This window comes from Hyla sarda, chromosome 1, assembly GCF_029499605.1.
Source record: "Hyla sarda isolate aHylSar1 chromosome 1, aHylSar1.hap1, whole genome shotgun sequence".
In the NCBI taxonomy this organism is placed as follows: domain Eukaryota; kingdom Metazoa; phylum Chordata; class Amphibia; order Anura; family Hylidae; genus Hyla; species Hyla sarda.
This window is the reverse complement of record NC_079189.1, coordinates 437358621-437380295: the sequence shown is the minus strand read 5'-3', so window position 1 is coordinate 437380295 and position 21675 is coordinate 437358621. Positions and strand designations below refer to the sequence as shown.

Sequence of the window (21675 nt, the reverse complement as noted above, 5' to 3'; positions counted from 1 at the left end):
TCCGGTTGTAAAAGCGCATACGGCGCAAAAATGAGCCGACCGGACCGAACGTTTCACTCCGGCCGGCTCATTGAAATGAATGACATACGGGAGCGCATACGGTGACATACGGGAGCGCGAGGTTTTAGCTCCCCCATGCGCTCCCGTATGGGAGAAAACGTAGTGTGAACCCACCCTAATACAGTTTTTAACCCGGACCAAAAAGCGTGGTAGACTACGGTTTTGGATACGAGAAAAAAAACTGACAAAACCGTACAGGATGCAAAACGGACACAACCTGATGCATCTTTTGGCATACAGTTTTCAATGGAGAGTCAATGCATACGGTTTTCAATACGGTTCCATATGGTTTTCACACTGAAAACGTATACTAGAACTATATTGCAAAAACGTTGTGTGAATGCCCCCTAACTGATGCTTTTTACTGCAGTTCAATAACAGTAAGAGCAGGACAATAGTGATATAGGACCCTTGACTTAAATGGCCTCAGCCATTGGTTCCCTTTTAAAAGGGTATTCTTGTATCAGAAAAAATTATGTTTAAATAGAACTCACCCCAAGATATATAATTTTACTAATATAGTGTCCTCACAAACTGGACTGGTGTCAGCATGTTTTTCTTGAATTACCTCTCACTAAATCTTGTCTAGTCCTTTTTAAATTCTGCCTGGCGGTGTCTCAGAAGGTCCCTGTCTCCTCCCTTCACAGATAAGTTATCCGGTGCTGCCTTAGGTGGTTAGGCTGGATCTTGTCTTATAGCTTAAACCCCTTTTGTGTGATGTTGCCACCTCTTCTCAGTTCACACTACCGTGCTATATGCAAATAAATATCTGTAGGTTTTGACGGGGGTGGGGTGGGGGAAATGTTGTGTTAAACGATGCAACAGGCAGAGGAAGAGACAAGGAAATGAATACAGCAGCTGCTGACTAAGTGTGTTCACATGTGGCAAATCTATTGCAGAAATGTATGCAACTCAAGAAAAACTGTTCCATTTATTTGAATGAAAATGATTCTGATAGGTCAGTTGAGATATTTCTGCAACCAATTTGTCACATGTGAATTCTTGGGGTACATTCACACATGCATATTTAAAGTGCATTTTGCTACTCATTGACTCTCAAGGGTCCGCTGCAAATCTTAAATAATTTGCTGTTAACCTATTCTAGTCAATAGGCAGCAGTAAAGTTGACTGAATTTTCCTTTGCTGATTATGTACGTGTGAAAATCTGCAGCAGATTACATTGACTTCAATGTAACCCTAACACAGCATACAATCTGTGAATACACCCTCACGCGTACGTTTTCTGCTGCAGATTTGCTGTAGCTGATTTTGCTACCCATTCAAGTCAATGGGCAGAAAATTCTGCAGCAGATATGCAGCAAAAACATGCACGTGTGAACAGACCCTTCACACGTACAGGATCTGTTGCATATTTTGTGCAGCTGATTTTGATACCAATTAACTTCAATAGATAGCAATACCAGCTGCAGAAAATATGTAGCAAAAATATGCAGCTGATCCTGTATGTGTGAATGTACCCATAGGGTCAGTTTACATGCGGATTTTCTGCTGCAGATTAGCTGCAGCATATTTTGCTACTCATTGAAGCCAATGGGCAGGAAAATCTGCAGCAAAAATATGCATGTGTGAACTGGCTCTCTTAGGGTATGTTCACACGACCGTAACTCACAGTGGTTTACTTGCTGTGAGAAATCCGTGGCGAGTTACTCTACCATTCACTTTAGCTGCACGTGCCCTTTCGGGTAGGTCTTTGTATACGGGCGCTAGGTGTGCAATAAGAAGTTTCTACGAAGTTATATACATAAATATAATTTTGTTTATGCTTAGTTGCATGAATAAAAGTAGACAGGGGAAACTATATGGCAGGCTTTCAAGATTGAACATGTATAACAAATAATATAGTATTCTCTTAACTTTGCATCTTAAATAAATACACCTTCTGTAACTCATTTGTAAACATGGTACTATATTTATCTGTGTATTAGATGTTGGCTGGGAATAGTCTCTATTGTTTACCTGCCCTTTCTAGGAACACACCTTAACCGCAGTTGCTGGGCATGATTGTGTCTGCATGTTTGTAAATGCATACCTGTTTTTTTGTGGGTGGGCAGGAGGAGAGAGGGTTTTTTTTTCTTTTCTCCTCTGGGTGGGGATTGTGCAAACAGAAGCTATTTAAAAGATTGTAAAGATGAATCCACCGCAATACTAGAACCCATTAAAGATGACTGGCATGAAACTGGATCACCTGCTGCAGCCTAGTGAATCATAACGCTAATCATGGCTGTACCTGTTCCAAACCACACATTTACCTACGTGTAATTCAAGAAGAGAAGTGCTCTTCACAGCTTCACTTGGCTGTCGGCTCTAGAGGAGCCAAAGTTCTGAAGTTTGTGCCCAAGCATACAATGATATCTCTGTGCCCTTTATTTTTTAACTGTTGTACAAATTGAAAATAGTTTGAGAAATTCCATCAAAATTTAAATTTAAATAAACATTTACCAATTATAGTTAAAATAGATAAAAATATATATAATATATTATATAATACAGTCCTCAAGCTATATATATATATATATATATATATATATATATATATATATATATATATATAATAGAGAATAGATAAATGTATATAGAATATAATATATAAATATATACAAATATAATATATATATATATTAGAGAATAGATAAATATATATAGAATATAATATATAAAATATATATTTTTTTATATTTATATATTATATTCTATATATATTTATCTATTCTCTAATATATATATATATATATATATATATAAATAATCTTGAGGACTGTATTATATAATATATATTATATATATTTATCTAGTTATTCCTTTTGGCACATGGGTTACGTGCAACACAGTTATTTTTTTTTTATATTTTCTATATACCGTACATAGTGTGAACCCCCCGAATTTTATATTTTCTTTATAGTTAAAATTGTTCCATCAATTAGTCTGTTCTTTTTCGCATCAGTACAACCTTAAGGTTGAATTGTTTTGTTTAGAATCCTGTCTTATCTAAAGAGAATCTGCTCCTTTTGAATGGTCATAGCGCTTTTGTAATGAAGCTGGTCAGTGTTCAGCTGATGGCTGCTCCTTCTGACACCACCGCTGTAGGAATCGGACTGCTCCTGCTATGAAATGTCACTGGACCAGACATTAATAAGATTTCACATTTATGTATACAACTAGCTGAGTACACGGCGTTGCCTGGTTTTTCCTTCCTAATCCTTGTTGGGGAGAAAAATAAACAAAGGAAGAAGCTTTTTACTTCATATCCCGTCCTCTTATATTGTTGTCATATCCCGGTCCTCCTATCCCGGTCCTCCTATCCCGGTCCTCCTATCCCGGTCCTCCTATCCCGGTCCTCCTATCCCGACCCGTAAGATGTGTACCAGATATTATTGAAATATCTCCAGCCGTACGGAAGTTATGTGGGAACATACATTTCCCATTGATTTGCATGGGACTTTAAACAAATACTCTGACCCTCACAAATGGGGGTAGTTAAGGGTTAAATTAAGTATCCTATATTTTAAGTGGATATATAAGTAACATGTGACCAAGTATTATCAAAATATCTCCAGCCATTTGGAAGTTATGCAGTAACATATATTTCCCATTGACTTGTATGGGACTTTAAACATAAACCCCGCCCCTGGCAAATGGGGGTGAGTAAGGGTTAAATCACCTATCCTATGTTTGTTGTAGACATATAAGTAACATGTGTGCCAAGTTTCATGTTAATATCTTTAGCCGTTTGGACGTGATGCTGGAACATATACATACACATATACACACGCACACATTTAGTTTTATATATATAGATATTGGCTACTTGGGCACTAAAATTTGTGGTCCGTTTAGTACAAAGATTAAATGTGATGTACAAGGACCGCGTATGACAAATCTAAAGGTAGAAGGCAAGTAGGCTTTAAATACTGGAACCATTTTTCTTCCGTCTTGGTTTCCTTTTGAGGTCACGTACACACGTCAGAATTTCTGCACTGAATTCTGCATGAATTTATAGCCAATGCACTTCAATGGGATTCTGCTGTCCCATTCACACAGCAGAATTTCTGCTGCAGAATTTCATTGAAGTGAATTGGGTATAAATTCATGCAGAATTCATGCTTATGCACTGTTCTATATATGAAGCCAAAATATGGCAGCTCCTTGTGTTTGTGGGACCCTATGTGCTGCCATGTAGCATTCTTTACATATCTAACTGTACATGCCCCATTTTCACTAAATGTGTATATTTGGTATATTGTAGGATTACATAAATAGTGTCGACTTGCATGCTTATGATACTTTGCATAATATTTTAATGTTGACTGTGTTTATGCTTTTAAGAACAGCAAGTGTGTGTGTGTATTAATCTTTATTATGGAGTAAAAGGCATGCTTTTATTTTATCTGCTTTGCCCCTGCAGCCTTCCCTCCCCCCCAGCCAGTTCTTGGTATTCTGTGCCTCTGTTTTAAAAGGCATACAGAGTTGGCAAACACTTTACTGGGAAGGTCCTAAGCTGGTGCCTGGGGCTGGTCTGCATTCCACAGAGCTTGAGACTCCTGCTGGGCAAGTTGGAGGGTGAAGAGGTGGCGACTGTAGTGGCTGTAGTTTGAATGGTAGTTGGGGGAGGAGGTGAGTGCACAACAATACTCCTAGATGCCCACCTGGACACCTGTGTAATAGCCTGTGTGGCATAGATGCAACTGTAGATACACTGCAACCCAAAGCTTGTGGTTATTACTGTGCATTACACTGTATTAACCCATAAAATGACATTGTTGAAAGAAAGAGACTACAGTGGTCCATCAAGTTACAAACCTGGTAATTGGTTCTGTAGCCCCAACATGTCATCCAAAAAATAGGAAAAAGTGAGGAGTAAAGATAAATAAGTAGATAACTAATATAGATAAAGCAAATTCTTACATATAAAAGTAAGAAAGATCTGCTGGGAGCTGTAAATCACTGTCTATTTCAGTGATTCCCAACCAGGGCACCTCCAGCTGTTGCAAAACTACAACTCCCAGCATGCCCGGACAGCCTTCGGCTGTCCGGGCATGCTGGGAGTTGTAGTTTTGCAACAGCTGGAGGCACCCTCTTCAGGAAACACTGGTCTATGTAGAGGACAGAAGCTTCTTCAGGGTCCTGTACAGATCACGCAATGTCCTAAAAAAAAAAAAGGAAGATGGAGCCGCCCTCACCTGGTGTCCAAAGAAGCAGCTAACCCTGGCACAGGTAAAGAGTACAGAGCATGTAATACCTCCCTGTACTGTAGGGAGCATTACCAGACACCAGTCAGTGCATACACTAAAGTAATACAGGTAGAGTACAGAACATTTAGTACCTCCCTGTACTGTAGGGCACTACCAGTCAGTGCATGCACTTTAGGAATACAGGGGTTTTTCCAGTGAAATGTCCATTCTGATTGGTTGGTCCTTCCAGCCATTGACACATTTCGCAGATTCCATAGCATTGTATGTTGAGTCTGGTTTCAGATTACAATGGTCCAGAAAAGACAATTGTATGTTGAATCTATTGTATGTTGAGGCCATTGTAAGTTGAGGGATCACTGTATATTATGGTCATTCTATATAAAAAAAAAAAAAAAAAAAAAAATTGGGTTTAAAAACAACCCTAGTTCTGTGTAGTTTTGCATATCTCGTGACAGCCTACCATGATACGCTTCTACATGCATACAACAGCACATTGTATTAAGCTACTTCACTTCGCTGATGGACTTTAGTCATCATGCCTCCTATATCTGTGCAGATACAGCTGACCCGCTGCTACACTACAGGCTAAATTTGGCATGTTTGCTGTCATTTATTTATTTTTTCTCTTCTTTTGCAGCCTACACAGTATAGTTTTTGCAGCTTTATGGTCTATTCACATGTACAGTATTCTGAGCAGATTTGATGCGCAGGATTTTCTGCTGCAGATTTCAACATAAACTGAACACAGCTTGAAATCCTGCGCATCAGATCTGTGCAGAATACTGTACGTGTGAATAGACCCTTACGGGATAGACTGTCATAAAGTATGAAACACTTGCATTGTATATAAACCAGGTTTCTCTGCATGGCTACCGATGTTCCGCTGTTCAGATATTATTTGCTAAAGAAATCTTTTTTTATTTTTAATTTTATTTTATTTTTTTGCAGTTTTTTATGACATTGCAGACAGGAGAGCTAATGTGACCCCCCCCCCAGAACACTTCAGTCACGACCTTGCTATATGACTTCTTTGTTCTATAGAAGTTACTGTAAGTTTGTCATAGGCTTCCAGATTCTTTTTCTCCGTGCGTGCCTGGTATACCCTTCCTTCTTTGTCACCTGCTTTCTGAGCCCATATTGCTATAATAGAGACGCACCTTGTGCCCCAAGGCAAGACTACCCCCTCCTCCTCCTCCTTTTTTTTCTGATCCTGTCCCTGCCAGGGTGTGTCTGGAATGAAGGTTAACTATTTTATTGCCAGTGTAGTTCAATTCCTATCTTTACAAATTGAATGAAAGAGCTTTTCCTAAAGAGACCTCCAGAACATGATTATGGATTAACATAAGTGCAAATACCTTTCTGCAGATTTGGGATTATAAAGAAGCAGGACTTGTGATCTGCCTTCGCTCCTTTCAAAGAAGCTTGAACTCTGCTACCTGTAAAAAATTATGTAATGTCATTTCATATTATGCAGGGCCTCTACTATATATTGCCAATGGTGTAAACCAGTGTTCCTCCAGCTATTGCAAAACTACAACACCTAGCCCTTGGCTGTCCGAGCATGCTAGGTGTTGTAGTTTTGCAACATCTTGAGAAACACTGGTTGGAAAACACTGGTTTAAACTATAAATGTTTAAAGGGCATCTGTCATCAGTATTACCGGCACTAACCTGTTGTTACAAGCTTGTAGTGTGGTTGACACTGACGAAAATCTCACTTTCCATTCCTTGCTCTGTGGCGCAGATCACCTGTTATGCGGTTTAGTTTTTTTGCAAATTAGGCTTGGTGCACACAGGACACTCCCAAGCCTTGAGGGCACTCTGGACGTTAAGCCTGTTTTGTGCTCAGTCCGGCCTAGCTCATGAACATTAACCTCTTGGGGATGCAGGGCATATGCATCGCCCTGCATCCCCCGATCCTTAAATGGGTGCCAGAAAGTTAAACATATTTGCAAATCACTTCTATTAAAAAATCTTAATCCTTCCAGTACTTTTTAGGGGCTGTATACTAAAGAGAAATCCAAAAAATGAGGTCATGACCACAGTGCTCTCTGCTGACCTCTGCTGTCCATTTTAGGAACTGTCCAGAGCAGGAGAAAATCCCCATAGCAAACATATGCTGCTCTGGACAGTTCCTAAAATGACAGCAGAGGTCAGCAGAGAGCACTGTGCTCATGACATCAGAGGAAATGCATTTCTTTTTTGGATTTCTCTTTAGTATACAGCACCTAAAAAGTACTTGAAGGATTAGGGTTTTTTAATGGAAATGATTTACAAATCTGAAGAAATATTAGAGAGGCTCTTATCTCCCAGACAACCTGTGACTTGGGCTGCCAAATTAACACCTGTACCCAAGGCGCCAAAAATTATACAAAATAAATAGATAGATAGATAGATAGATAGATAGATAGATAGATAGATAGATAGAGAAAAATTGGGGCTCAGAGTCATGAATATTAGATACAAATTTATTGATAAGATATTCGTAATATTTGTCAGGGGCCTTGTGGGTCAGCAGAAATACACTGATATATTAAATAAGTGTCCACACAGTCTGTAGAAATAAAGCAGGTAGATAATGTGAATAAATATCTCAGTTGCAGCAATAAATCAAGATGATTTAACTTCAATTATGGTGTCTGTAGCTATGGTCTTTAACGGATACAGCGATTTGATACAATAGTAACTGGGCAACAGATGAAACAATTTGTAACCTTATATGAGATTGTGATTCTAGTTCTCTGCACCTCGCGCTACTAGAGACTTGGCGGTCTCAAAAAATGTGCAGCGTCGGTAATTATCTTTGGATGCTACTGGTTACAGTATTTCAAATGCACTATGGTAAAAGTTGGTACCTTTGTTGTATGCTGAGTTGGTCGACCAACCCCCCCCCCCCCCCCCCCATATGAAGGCAATCACCGCAAATCGCTGATAAATTAATTGCGGTTTGTGGAAATTCCGGGTCAATCTGGTCCCGGTGACCCGGAAAAAAAGGATGATAGGTGCCATCTTGGACGGCACCTATCTTCCCTTAGCAGCAGGAGTGAAGTGGCACTGCCACCTCACAATCGTCCTGATTCTTCGGCCGTTACCGCCCGACGAATCAGGACGCCTGCTGTGGGGATGTCCCTAATGGCACCCGCTTCGCCCCTGTTCCGGAGGGCGAGAGCGGGTGCCGGGAGCACTCGCCTGAGGCTGGGGTCCCCGATCCCCGGCATCGGCGGCGGAATCGGGGCCCCAGAAGCGGTGGCGGCGACGGCAGGCTGATCTGCACTGCGCAGCAGCAGGAGGTGAGGCTGGCCTCCTGCTGTTGCTAAACATGAACTCCCAGCATGCACACAAGGGCATGCTGGGAGTTGTTGTTATTCAACAACAGAAAGCACAGCTATAACTCCCAGCATGCCCTTTGGTAGTTGGTGCATGCTGGGGGTTGTAGTCATGCAACAGCTGGAGGCACATGAGATTACCATGACACTGTGGCTAGCTTTTTGTGAACTGGTATTTCCTGTTTGACTTTTTTCTTTTTTTGACTACAAATCCCACAAATTCCATTTTCCTCCCTCCCACACATCAGGCTCCCTGTCATCAGCTGACTAGTGAGTCAGGTCTCGGCCGCATTGCAAGCTGGGAAAAATCTGAGACAACAGTCATTATGTATGCTGTTAAAAATATATATTGGGGTGAAAATCGCAGAAGAATTGTGAGAAAACCGTCACACACAGGTACAGACACTATATTATGAACTACACTAACTTTACAGCTCCTGTAGCATAGTCAAATAAAATAAATTCCCGGAATACCCCTTTAAGGTGAAAATGGTATCCAAAAACATATCCCCTATTGGCAGGGTGTGGAGATCCCCGCTTCTCCATTCATGAGGGGAGTGGGGAGCAGTACGGGAGATCGCAGGGGGGTCCCAGCAGTCGGACCCACCACGATCAGACACTTATCCCCTATCCTGTAGATAGGGTATACGTTTTTGGATACTATATAACTCCTTTTGAAGCAGAGCATGCGCAGTAGACACAGAGGGGAGGCTGAAGCAGCAGGAGAAGGATGATGAATATTCATTAGCCAGGCCGTACTAAGGAAGAAGCAGGCTTGACGTCTGCGGGCACCTGAGGCTTGGGAATGCAGCGTGTGCACCAAGCCTGCTAATTTGCATAAAACGGGCATAACGGACGATCAGCAGCATGGTGCGAGGAATGGTAAGTATCAGTCATCAGTGTCACCCGGTACTACAAGCCTGTAACAATTGATTCCCTTTAATAATCTGGCTACAGCTAAACTTCTAGCTGTGTTCTTTATGATGAAGATTTGAATGATTAATACTGCACGCATACCTTTTTTAGTAAGTGGAGTTTGTAATAAACTAAAAGCTCAAATTTGGTGATCCTACACTGATGTGTAATAGGACCAGCTATCAGCCATTGAATGAGCCGACACTTGTTTGTCATCTGGGACATCTTTACCAGTCAAAAAAATCATCAACCAGTAGCCACTCTTCTCCCCATGTGATATGAGATGTGCAGCCTTCTCCAGAGCATTGGGCCATCTATTACAATTTTTTTCCAACTTGGAATTAACCCCTTTTTAGGTTGTGTAACTTGTGACTAGTAAATAATTTTTGGCAGCTGATAAAGATATCTAGTAATTGTAGGGCACTGGGCTAAAATTTGTAACTCGTCCTAAATAACCAAGAGGGTGAAGGTGTGTTGCTCTTTCTGTCCAGTCCTGTGTTTGTCTTCTTTTAAACCTGTATTCTGGTTACTGCTGCCCTTCTGCATTTTGTTCATATGGCACGCATACTCTTATGTAAGCTATCTCAGCTCCTCCTTTTGTGGGCCGTATTATCCTGCATTTTAAGAACCAAATGCATTCGCCTTCTAGCAACAAATGTTTGTTCTCATAAAGCTCATGTCACATCTCCTCCAGCGCTTCCTTGTAATACGCACATCTGAACTTTTCCGATCAGTTTGTTTTTGTGTGTCTGCACAAAGCAGTTATGTTCTAATCCAAATGATTATAAACATCCATATCTACTATTGGTTGGCATACATAAGTTGCTTTTGGGAGAAAATAAATCAGATCTTAGAATGCAAACATAAAGGAAATGAAAAATATTGGGTTTTAATTACTTCTTATAAACTTATGACCATATTATTTTGGTGCCCCTCCCCCTCCTATTGCTCCACAAGACCACGAAAGGTGTCCTTTGGTATCTGGCACCTAGATGCGAGTACAGATCCTTTTTAATGACTATATTACATTAGATAGCTTCCCAACACTAGTGTGATTAATTGATGTTAAAGTCAAATAGTGTATGTTTAGGAATTGCTTTAAAGGGGTACTCCGCCCCTAGACATCTTATCCCCTATCCAGAGGATAGGGGATAAGATGTCAGATCGCTGCGGTCCCGCTGCTGGGGAGCCCCGGGATCGCCGCTGCGGCACTGCGCTATCATTACAGCACAGAGCGAGTTCGCTCTGCACGTAATGACGGGCAATACAGGGGCCGGAGCATTGTTACGTCACGGCTCTGCCCCTCGTGATGTCACGGCCCGCCCCTTTCAATGCATGTCTATGGGAGGGGGCGTGGCGGCCGTCACGCCCCCTGCCATAGACTTGCATTAAGGGGACGGGCCGTGATGTCACGAGGGGCAGAGCCATGACGTCACGCTGCTCCATCCCCTGTATCGCCCGTCATTACATGCAGAGCGAACTCGCTCTGTGCTGTAATGATAGCGCAGTGCCGCAGCGGCGATCCCGGGGCTCCCCAGCAGCGGGACCGCAGCGATCTGACATCTTATCCCCTATCCTTTTAGATAAGGGATAAGATGTCTAGGGGCGGAGTACCCCTTTAAGGGGTACTCCACCCCTAGACATCTTACCCCTATCTAAAAGGATGGGGGATAAGATGTCTGATAGTGGGGTCTCTGGCCGCTGGGACCCCTTGCGATCTCCGGCCTGGCACCCCAGCGTTCTGAACATTTATGTTCAGAACGCCGGCTTCAGGCAGCCGTGGTCGTAAAAATACACCCCACCCCTTTTATTCATGTCTATGGCTGGAGGCTTGACTGCTGTTGTCGTCCGAATGATAATTGAATCATTCAGGCAACCGTTCACTTTCATCACTGTCGGTGACACACTCCCTGTGTTACCCAGGTACGGGTGCTGCTGACTTACAATGTAATCCCAAAGTTCAGCCATGAACCAACATTTTTCATGCTTTTCATACGTTTTTTGGTTGGGAATTGTTTATCTAGCACATGTGCACAGGTGCTTGATCAGGTTAAGATTCGGGAAAATATAGAGGTCAAGTCAACACCTTTTTGTTGCAACTCTTTGCGAAAAAATGGTTCAGAAATGGTATGAGGAACGTGAGAGTGTGGCAGGGTGCATTAGGGTATGTGCACACTACGGAGAAATTCCAGATGGACATTCCTTGTGCAGCAGGCACCGCAGTAATGAATCGGTGCTTTGACAGCTAATCCGCCAAAAGAATGAACATGTTCATTCTTTCGGCTAAGCTGGCAGATTTGAATTGGCAGAAACTTAGCAGTGTGCACAGTGGAGCAGAATCCCATTGAAGACCAGGGAGACCGCTGCATCAGAATCTCCGCTCTGAAATTCCATAGTGTGCATGGGCTTTTATTTTAATTAAAAGGACCTCTACCATTATGGAATACTGTTATGAAAGGGAGTACTTGATCTGCAACAATGTAGTTGGTACGTGTCTGTTGTACAAGCTTTTGGCAGTGAACTCCCTAAACAATCAGAAGTTTTTGTAGATGATCTGGCCCAATTGTAGCTCCTTATGTTTGCTTATTTTTTTCTTTCAAATTTTTCTGCGCATGCAGCAAAATTACAGATATTACTGCAGTTTTCACCTTTTGCATTGCAGAGGACTAAATTGGCCGTGAAATTGCAGGATTTACACAAATAGGTGGACATGCCACTTGAGGTGGACATCAGGGGCAGCATACCCGATTTTTTCCAAGATAAAAAAAATGTTGGTTTCTGCATCATGAGGTTTCTTGCCTTCCTCTGTATCAGGGTTGTAGAAGGACTGGCTGAACTGGATAAACATGACATTTGGAGCCCATTCTGTACCTGCTCTTTCCTGCAACTTTACACAAAGGGACCAAAAGAACTTTGCCCACGGATTTAGTAAAAAACTGGGACCACAATACTCTTGGGGATTATATGGAGGCACCATGCAGAGTGCATATAATCCCCAAAAATATTGTGGTCCCAGTTTTTTTTCCTTGCAAATTTTTACTAAATCCATGGGCACACATAGTTAACAGAGATGGACTTGGCATTAGGCTGTAAAGGGTCCCTTCATTTAGTATTGCAATGTTCGGCAGCCCAGATCCATCCTTATTTTGCCTTTTTTTTTTTTGTTTCTTTTTTTGAAGGGTGAACTGCTGCAATCTGAGCCTTTACACAGTCCAATTGTTGTCAATGCAGGGCATGAGAAATAATGTATTTATCAAAATGTGTGTTGTGTTTTTATTCTACTGTTCCTTTTTAGGCCGCTTGTTAAAAAAGACAATAAAAACTATTATTAAACTTACAATAGACAGTCTACATAGAGATTGCCACCTGTACACTTTAGAAAAGTTTAGATTTTATTTTTCTGTATGAACATTTTTAGCATCTTCATCTTTGAGATTTTTAATGGGATTTGGTACAGTACCTAAATTCCCCCTCCCCTCCTGTCTTGCTATAGGATCAGTCCTCAGTCTCCTGCTGAGCCTGGCAGCCTGTACTTTTGCGCGCGCACACATTTTCCAGAATCTGTGTGGTCTCCTTTGTCCACTCTCCTTGCATTACAGTGCCCGCCTGTGCCAGCTGCCTTATTGAGGGAAAAGGGGGGGAGGTAGTGGTGTGGGCTCTTCTTTTTCTTCCTCTCTTCCTTGGTGTCACGTTTCATCAGGTGTTAGGATACTTTCTTTATACTTTTCATTGTGCCCTTCATTTCAGGATAAGTATCCATATTTTTAGGTATGTACTCTCCTCCTGAAAAGGAGGTAGAAGTACCAGTCCTCCAATTCACACACACACAACATGGGAGGCAGCTTGAATGGGAATATTGTAACAATTGAGCATATGGTAGAGCTTGCGTATTTGGCTTTATTAGCAAGAAGGTAAGCAGTGCGGCTTCAAAACAGTTAATATGGTACTTAAATAAGAGTTACTTGTCATGGGTGTCTGACTCAAAGAAAGAAGGGAAAGCGGGAACAATGGGGGAGATTTATCAAAACCTGTACGGAGACCAAATCAGATTCCAGCTTTCGTTTTTTTAGATGCCTTTTTCAAAATTAAAGAAGCAATCTGGTTGCTATGGGCAACTGATGAACTTTTCCTTTGCCCAGGTTTTGATAAATCTCCCCAATTGAGCAGAAGTACAGACTGTTTGAAGTGTACCTCCAGATTTATCTAAATACCTCACAGAACACAGAATTGGCCTATATATATATATATATATATATATATATATATATATATATATATATATATATATATATTTATATATAATATATATATATCCCTAGTTGTAATGTGGAGGAGTTCTTCATTACAACCAAAGGGATACTAGCTGGCTCTCCAAATAGGAGGTTTGATAAAATTATAGTTCGTATTCTTGAAGTTCATTGTGGGAAACTGCTCTATTTATACCCCCCCCCCCTCCTTTTTTTGTTTGTTAAATATATTAATTTATAAGAAAATGACTGGAATTACACATGATAGTAGTAGCTATCCTCTTCAGTCTACCTCCTTTCTGTTACACGTGTGGAGGTAAATGGAAAGGAAGTGATTCAGAAGTGGCCTGCCCTGATTGGCTGCATGATGTATGTGCCACTTCCTAATCCGGGCGCCGCTATGAAGAGGAAGGGCAGAACTTCCCTCCAGCAGTGCTTCAGTGACATCAATCCTGCTGGGGAACTCCCCTTCCTTATGTGTACTTCAATGCCTATGAGCAGAAGAATAGATGTAATATCAAGGTAAAAAGAAATAGGTCATGGATCAGATTAGTATTACTGGGGGAGCCAGTCACGACACTATACTAAAACTATCTAATAACTGGTAATCTTTAAGGTTTATCATTTTATGAATTTATTGCCTCTCAAGGATGGTTCTAGTTAACTGCTGTGGACATCTGACTTTCTTTTTAATGACTGTTTTGCCATAATTCTATATATTGTTGGGTGTTTTTTAACATTTTTTTTAATGCATTTTTACATTCTTTTTCTTCATTTCATTTAACAGTCTCTTTACACAGTTCTTTTTTTTTTTTATTTTTTTTTTTATTTTTATTTTTTATATTCTATTCCTGTGCGCCTGTTGGACTACGGTGTATATTGTGCTCTCTCTTTTCTGGGTTCTGTATGTGTCCTGTTTCTTCTCTTTTCTCACTACTCCTTTCTCCTACTCCTCTCTCACCGCCTCCACTTTTTTTTTCTCTGGCTGGGCCCCGCAGGCAAGCCTTTGCATATGGTTTAAATTGACTGCAAACCTTCTCAGCTGAACTTTGCTTGACTCTGTAGTTTTGCAGTACCATGAGCCCTGTTCGTGCATTCCTTACTTGTGCGTCCTGCCTCTTCATTTTGCAATACAAACAGCAAGGTTTCTTTTACTTAGTTTTACACATTGCTGGTAATGCAGAACATATTGTAGCTTATTATCGACAGTGCATTTTTTTAAGGCTGTATAAGCAGGCAGGAAGCATGTGGCCCACTTGCCAATCTGGATTTCTTGTTGCCTCTGGTGGACTTGGGGTCCATATGAGGATATGAGCCAAAATGTCACCTCTGAAGTTTGAAATAAGTTCTTTCAGATGTAGAGTATTTTGTACGTACATATAAGGGATAGTAAGGGTAGTAATTGAGTGAGCATATTTCTTTCACAAATAATGGGTTTACATAAGTATAATGGGGGAGATTTTTCAAAACCAGTATAGAGGAAGAGTAGTGTAGTTGCCCATAGCAACCAATCAAATTGCTTCTTTCATTTTTCTCAGGCCTCTTTAAAAATGAAAGTAGCAGTATGATTGGTTGGGCAACTGCACCACTCTTCCTTTACACAGGTTTTGATAAATCTCCCCCTATGTGTTTTGTTTTTGTGACAGGACAGAAAAATGCTGCCTGCTGTGTTTCTGTCCTTTCAAAAAAAATAAAAAAAAATGTATTCTTACATGTACTATGGAAAAAAACGGATCTGAGTGCACGGATTTTTTTTTTCAGTAAAAAGTACATAACATATTCCTCAACTGTGTGGCACACGTGTAGCAAGAGCACCCCCCAATTACTTAGATTCTTGCTGTAGTGTAAATTTACAAGCTATTCTGTGTTGCCTTGAGGAACTTTCTGTGACCTGCTTCCTGGTCCAGCAGAACTCACACAATTGCTCTATTTGTACTTTTCTAGGCTTTAATTAGTCATTGATAGCACCTTAACATTTAAAATGTACCTCTCATAGCAAAAAAATGGTGTGTGTGTTTGTGTATATTTGATTATTATTATTATTACTATTTTTACTTGCTTTTTGCCTAATATGTATTCTCTTCTTTTAAACAGGCAGAACACATTGAATGAAGAGGGGGAAATGGATCTGCCAAACCATGCCAAACAACTGCTGCTTCAGCTGAATCAGCAACGAGCCAAAGGTTTCTTATGTGACGTCATCATTGTAGTGGAAAATGCTTTGTTCCGAGCTCACAAGAACATTCTCGCTGCCAGCAGCATGTACTTTAAATCTCTTGTCCTTCATGACAACTTGATCAATCTGGATACAGATATGGTTAACCCAGCTGTTTTCCGACAGATTTTGGACTTTATTTACACCGGTAAACTTTTGACATCCGACCAGCCAGGAGAGCAGAATTTCAGTGCTCTCCTCACCGCAGCAAGCTACCTCCAACTCCATGACTTGGCAACTCTTTGCAGGAAGAAACTTAAGCGTTCTGGGAAACCATTTGTCGGAAAGCTTGGTGTGCCTAGCATAGGCCGTGTAGGAAGAAATCACAGGCTTTCTACCACCCCACTTGCTCACATGCGATTCTCTGGACCCTTGGATGTAAACAAGGGTTCTAACTCCATTGAGTTGTCCAAACCAACAGTCCAAGAAGATGAGGTGTTCGTTAGCAACCCTAAACAGGAAAATAGCCACCCTTTAAGCCTAGGTACAGGGAGCAACAGCAGCCTCAATAATAGCACTAATGGAAGTGACCATGAGCTAGGCCTTGATCTCTCTAAGAAAAGCCCGTCCCTACCTGCACAAGAAGAGAATGTACAACCAGACAGTCATGTAGGCTCACCACAATCTGCCTCAGCATCCATAGCCAACTGTGCCTCATACGAAGAATCCGCCCCCCAAAAAAGAGACAGTGAACCAATGGAATTGGATGAGAACCACTCTGAATCCGGGCCAAAAAATAACCTTTGCCACCCAACACGTAAAATGGAGTGGGACAGGAAAGAAAGAGAACTTTCTCCAGAAGTAGGAGATACTATGCCCAATGGAGTAATTGTTGGGCCTGTGTCAAAAGAGAGACATTCTGGTGGAGGGTATGCTTCTGAAAAGAGTTTCCAATGTAGAGAGGAGGTAGAAAATGGTAAAGACATCAGTGAGGAAAGTGGGCATAGTGAGAATGAACATGACCATCCTAGTGCCAACTATGTTTACCGACAAGATGGTTTTGAGACTGTTCCATTTGGTGACAACTTGTATGTGTGCATCCCCTGTGGAAAGGGGTTTCCTAATTCAGAGCAACTAAATGCTCATGTGGAAATGCATACCGAAGAGGAGCTATATATCAAAGAAGAGGATTCCTACTGTAAAGAGGAAGCAGAGGACCTGTCAACTCCCAACACAACATTTACAAATGAACCAAGGCCATTTAAATGCTCCGTATGTGAGAGGAGCTACAAGGATCCAGCCACCCTCCGACAGCATGAGAAAACGCACTGGCTGACCCGTCCTTTCCCCTGCAACATATGTGGCAAGATGTTCACACAAAGAGGAACCATGACCCGCCATATGAGGAGCCATTTGGGCCTCAAACCTTTTGCTTGTGAAGAGTGTGGAATGCGCTTTACCAGGCAATACCGACTGACCGAGCATATGCGTGTCCACTCAGGGGAAAAGCCCTATGAATGTCAGCTCTGCGGGGGAAAATTTACCCAGCAGCGCAATCTGATCAGTCACCTGCGTATGCATACCTCCCCATCATAAACCAAAGACTCTCTCAATACCCTAAGAATGTGCTTCTCCTCTGCACACTAACTAACCAATTTACCTTCCTGATGACTTGCTGCTTTAAGGGTACCTGTTTCCAGTTAAGTTGTATCATCATAGAAAGTGGGTGTAATGCCTCATCTGAGCTTTAAGATTTAAAGAGTGATGACAACATTTCAAGTTATGGTACAGTGGAAGCAAGCTATGTATTGCCTCCACTTCACTTCTTTCCCTTGCATCCTCAGGACCTACACAAAGACTTCAATGACCATCTTTATACCACAAAATAAAAGGCTGTAAATTACTAGAATAATGCTAGCAGAATTTCCATGCTCTTGTTTTGCAAGGTGACAACTTGGTAATGCAGCCAAGCTTACTTTTGGGTTTGAAGGTGTTTGTGTAGAAGGCATTTGCTGAAGGCATGTTTTTAGCACCCTGAATTCTCCACGCCTTTCTACATCATGGCCCTGCTTACATCTGTCCAGCCTTAAGAGGTGCTGGCTTCCTAGTTGTATCCATGAATGAAAACCAAGGAAACCTCACAACTCCCTCTCCTGGTTACTACTGTGGGCATTTTGGATAGGTTCATGCCAAGTTGCTCCTCTCAAACACCATTGTTAAGATTGATAAAATCAGGCTGGCACTTTCTGGGGCACTTGGTATCTTTTGGCTGTGAATTCTTTGCATGATTCTTTCTTCGTTCTGAATGCCCTTTTCAACGCAGACTGGAAACTAACATTTTGCCCAACAGTTGCACCTATGTAAGCCAGTGGGAGGGAGGTCCTCTGTTATCCCCCACCCCCTTCCTGTCCATAAATAGGTACTTGTCTCAGTGGTGGGCTTTGGGAGACTTCTTTGAATTACATTTTGAATCTGTGAATTTTTGAACTGGAAGTTTAGGGATATTATTTGGGGTGGTGGGTTAGTATTCTTGTTTCTCACTACTCACTTTTTACATGACTGAGCTTCTCTATGTATTGGTGAGCTCAGAAGCCGAAGCATTGTAACTCATTCTGTCCTTCACAGGGCTCCCAGTGCTTTGTTACAGTGCATAATATTCTGCTTACATGACTCAAAGTGTTGGCTGGTTGTAAGTTATGTATATGTTCACCACACATGCTGCCTCCAAAAAAAGAAAAAGAAATGGGGTAAGAAATACTCCTCTTACAGACAGGCACTAAAGGCCAGTCTGGCAGGAAAGAGTACAAAGCTCTTACCCTATTGCTGTTCATTGTGACTTGTCACTAGTTAGGTACTCCTGTGTGTGTGTGTGTGTGCGTGCATGTGTGTGTGTGTTAGCCTGGTTTGGCTGTATATGTAGAGACATGTAAGATGAAGGATGCTATGGACTGGTCAATTTTGCTACCTCTTGATACTAAGAAGCTTTTGCATAATTTTTTTTTTTGTTTTCTTCATTGTAAGTAACTGTATAAAGTTAGAACATTTAAATTAAATGGGAAGCATTAAAACATTAGGCTATCAGGAATTTGTCACATTTACCATATTAAGATAACTTCTGATCCAAAAAAAATTTATCCAAAGAGATCCAATCTGAATGAAACCAAAACTTATACCAAACCCTTTCTTCAACTCGTAATATTACTATAATGAATATGTACCGCACTAGCAGGTTATAGACATGCTTACTGCTATGATTGTCCATTTGGGTTCAGTTAACAATTGCAGGACATCTTCTTCTCTCCTTATGTGCTTGGGAGGAGGGTTGGAATCAGCAATCTATTTGCATGCATTTTTGGAATACATACTGTAGGTACCAAGTCAATAAAATTTAAAATGGAGCTGTGCAAAAGTGTTTGCACTCTGCTTTGATGTTTCCTAAAACAGGGTCATGCACAGGTACTCTGTCTACATCATACAGAAAAGTCACTTTATTCTTAAAGCCCCTTATGACTTACGGTACTCCATTAAACCATGCACTGCAGCAGGCTCTGGTGCAGGATGTACCACATTTAGTATCCAGTCTCCTTGTAGCAGAAAAAAAAATTCTTACTTATACTTTAATTGACCAAAGTGTTAAGCAATCTTATTAGTGTAAGTAAAAATTGTCAAAGGCATAGAACAGTATGGTGCTACCCAAAACATCAATTGACTCTTCTCCAATAGTAGTGGCAAATCTACAAAGTTTACAATATTTAAGACCAAAAATATTAAACTAATGAAATGTGCCAGCCATAGTATTTCTTTTTCTAATAAAATTAAAAACGTAGTCCTGGGGGTTAAACAAATATTAGAGCTAATTTAGTGAATTAAGTAACACAATATGTAAAGAAAAAAAATGCTTAAAAGACAAGTTCAGGGCTCTACAGGTGTAAATTGATAAGTAGAGATGAGCGAAGTTACAGTGATTCGATTCGTCATGAACCTCGCGGCTCGGCGTTTGCTGACTTTATCCTGCATAAGTTAGTTCAGCTTTCAGGTGCTCCGGTGGGCTGGAAAAGGTGGATACAGTCCTAGGAGAGAGTCTCCAGCACACCGGAGCACCTGAAAGTTGAACTTATTTATGCAGCATAAAGTCAGCGAACGCCGAGCCGAGAAGTTCGTGACTAGAGATGAGCAAACTTACAGAAAATTCGATTTGTCACGAACTTCTCGGCTCGGCAGTTGATGACTTATCATGCATAAATTAGTTCAGCTTTCAGGTGCTCCCGTGAGCTGGAAAAGGTGGACACAGTCCTAGGAGACTCTTTCCTAGGACTGTATCCATCTTTTCCAGCCCACCGGAGCACCTGAAAGCTGAACTAATTTATGCAGGAGAAGTCATCAACTGCCGAGCCGAGAAGTTTGCGACAAATCGAATTTACTGTAAGTTCGCTCATCTCTATTCGTGACGAATCAAATTACTGTAACTTTGCTCAACTCTAATAAGGTCTTTTAGATATGGAACTCGCAGTAAATGAGCTTGGGGTAGCTTTCTTGCTTTGCTTTGAATAATGGGCACCACTGGCTAGTTAGTCATTACTGACTTTGAACTCAAGTATTTAGTATGCTGTTTACCTCAGATATGGTTTACAGTATTCAGAATGAACTGTTTCTATACCAGAACTAAGGCAGTAGAGCTTGTGTCCATCTTTTCCAGACAGACAATTTTTTTTCTACTTCTTTATGACTATATTTCGGTTCTATGAATGTTATTGGCCATGTAGATCTTACCTTGTGCTAGATTACTACCATTGAATGCATTTGGTTTCTTGTTCTAAAGTCATTTTGTGGCCCCTCATAAAATGTTCAGCTCAAGCAATTGTCTTAAGAGAACTAATTTGCACAATACAGTACATCTGCAGAAAGACCTCGGTGCCATATAGACAGTGTTTACTGTATGTGCAAGTGACTGTGACGCAATAAGTAATGAGCACAAAAATGTTAACCGCCAGTGATTGATATTTTTACTTATTGGTTAGCAGGAATAGAACTGAACTAGTCATAGATTCATTTTTCACACTCTTCTACATAGAAAGGGAGCATATGACCAACCAGGGATGATCTTCAAAATTACCCATTTGTAGCTTTATGAGGCAAGAAACTTTTTTTTTTTTTTTTTTCATTTTGGTGGGTGGTGGTTTGCCCTAGTTTATCAAATATTATTCTATTAGCTAATACTTAGCAGGAATTGACATGGCAAATCTACTATATATATTTTCCAAATAATTTCCCCAAAAATAAGGTCACATTTTGATGAAATAGTGGCAGCTACTCATTTGATTCTATCAACAAGCAGTCCTTTACTCTCTATAACCAAACTGTATAAAGAAATGTTCCTGCAATTGGATCTTCTTTCCTTCTAATACCCAAAGCAAAAATTGGTGCCCCTATCGTTACTTACACTACTATATTGGTGACAATAAATAAAGCATTTAATTACAACCCTTTAAATAAATGACAATTCAAGCTTCATCTTCACCCATGTGTTAATGGAACATTTGGCCTTTGACAAGCATTTTTATGTACATTTTTTTTTCAGCACTTAATATCGACACAAAGTCTGTGTATAGTTGAGTGTTGTAAGGATTTTTTTTTCCTTTTTAGCTAGCTGTGTAAGTTTGTGTTCTAGAGAATGCATTTAAAGGAAAATACATTTCCAAACTGTGACAACATTAATAATAACAATATTTCTCAAACTTCAGGGACTGGCTACCTCCAGGCAAC

General features: G+C 40.8%; 1 protein-coding gene across 10 annotated transcripts in view; it reads left to right on the top strand.

Annotated features, from left to right (window-relative positions):
• The window catches only part of HIC2 (HIC ZBTB transcriptional repressor 2), a 60124-nt gene extending 40096 nt beyond the window's left edge, over nucleotides 1-20028 (top strand). For 7 of the 10 annotated variants that reach the window (XM_056532017.1, XM_056531976.1, XM_056531986.1 and 4 more), the window contains exon 2: nucleotides 15852-20028. In XM_056532017.1, the coding sequence (XP_056387992.1) occupies nucleotides 15880-17508 (1629 nt within the window). In that variant the 5' untranslated portion in view covers nucleotides 15852-15879 and the 3' untranslated portion in view covers nucleotides 17509-20028. The other 3 variants (XM_056532007.1, XM_056532003.1, XM_056531950.1) reach the window with 3 other exon arrangements.
• The last annotated feature ends 1647 nt before the right edge of the window (nucleotides 20029-21675 follow it).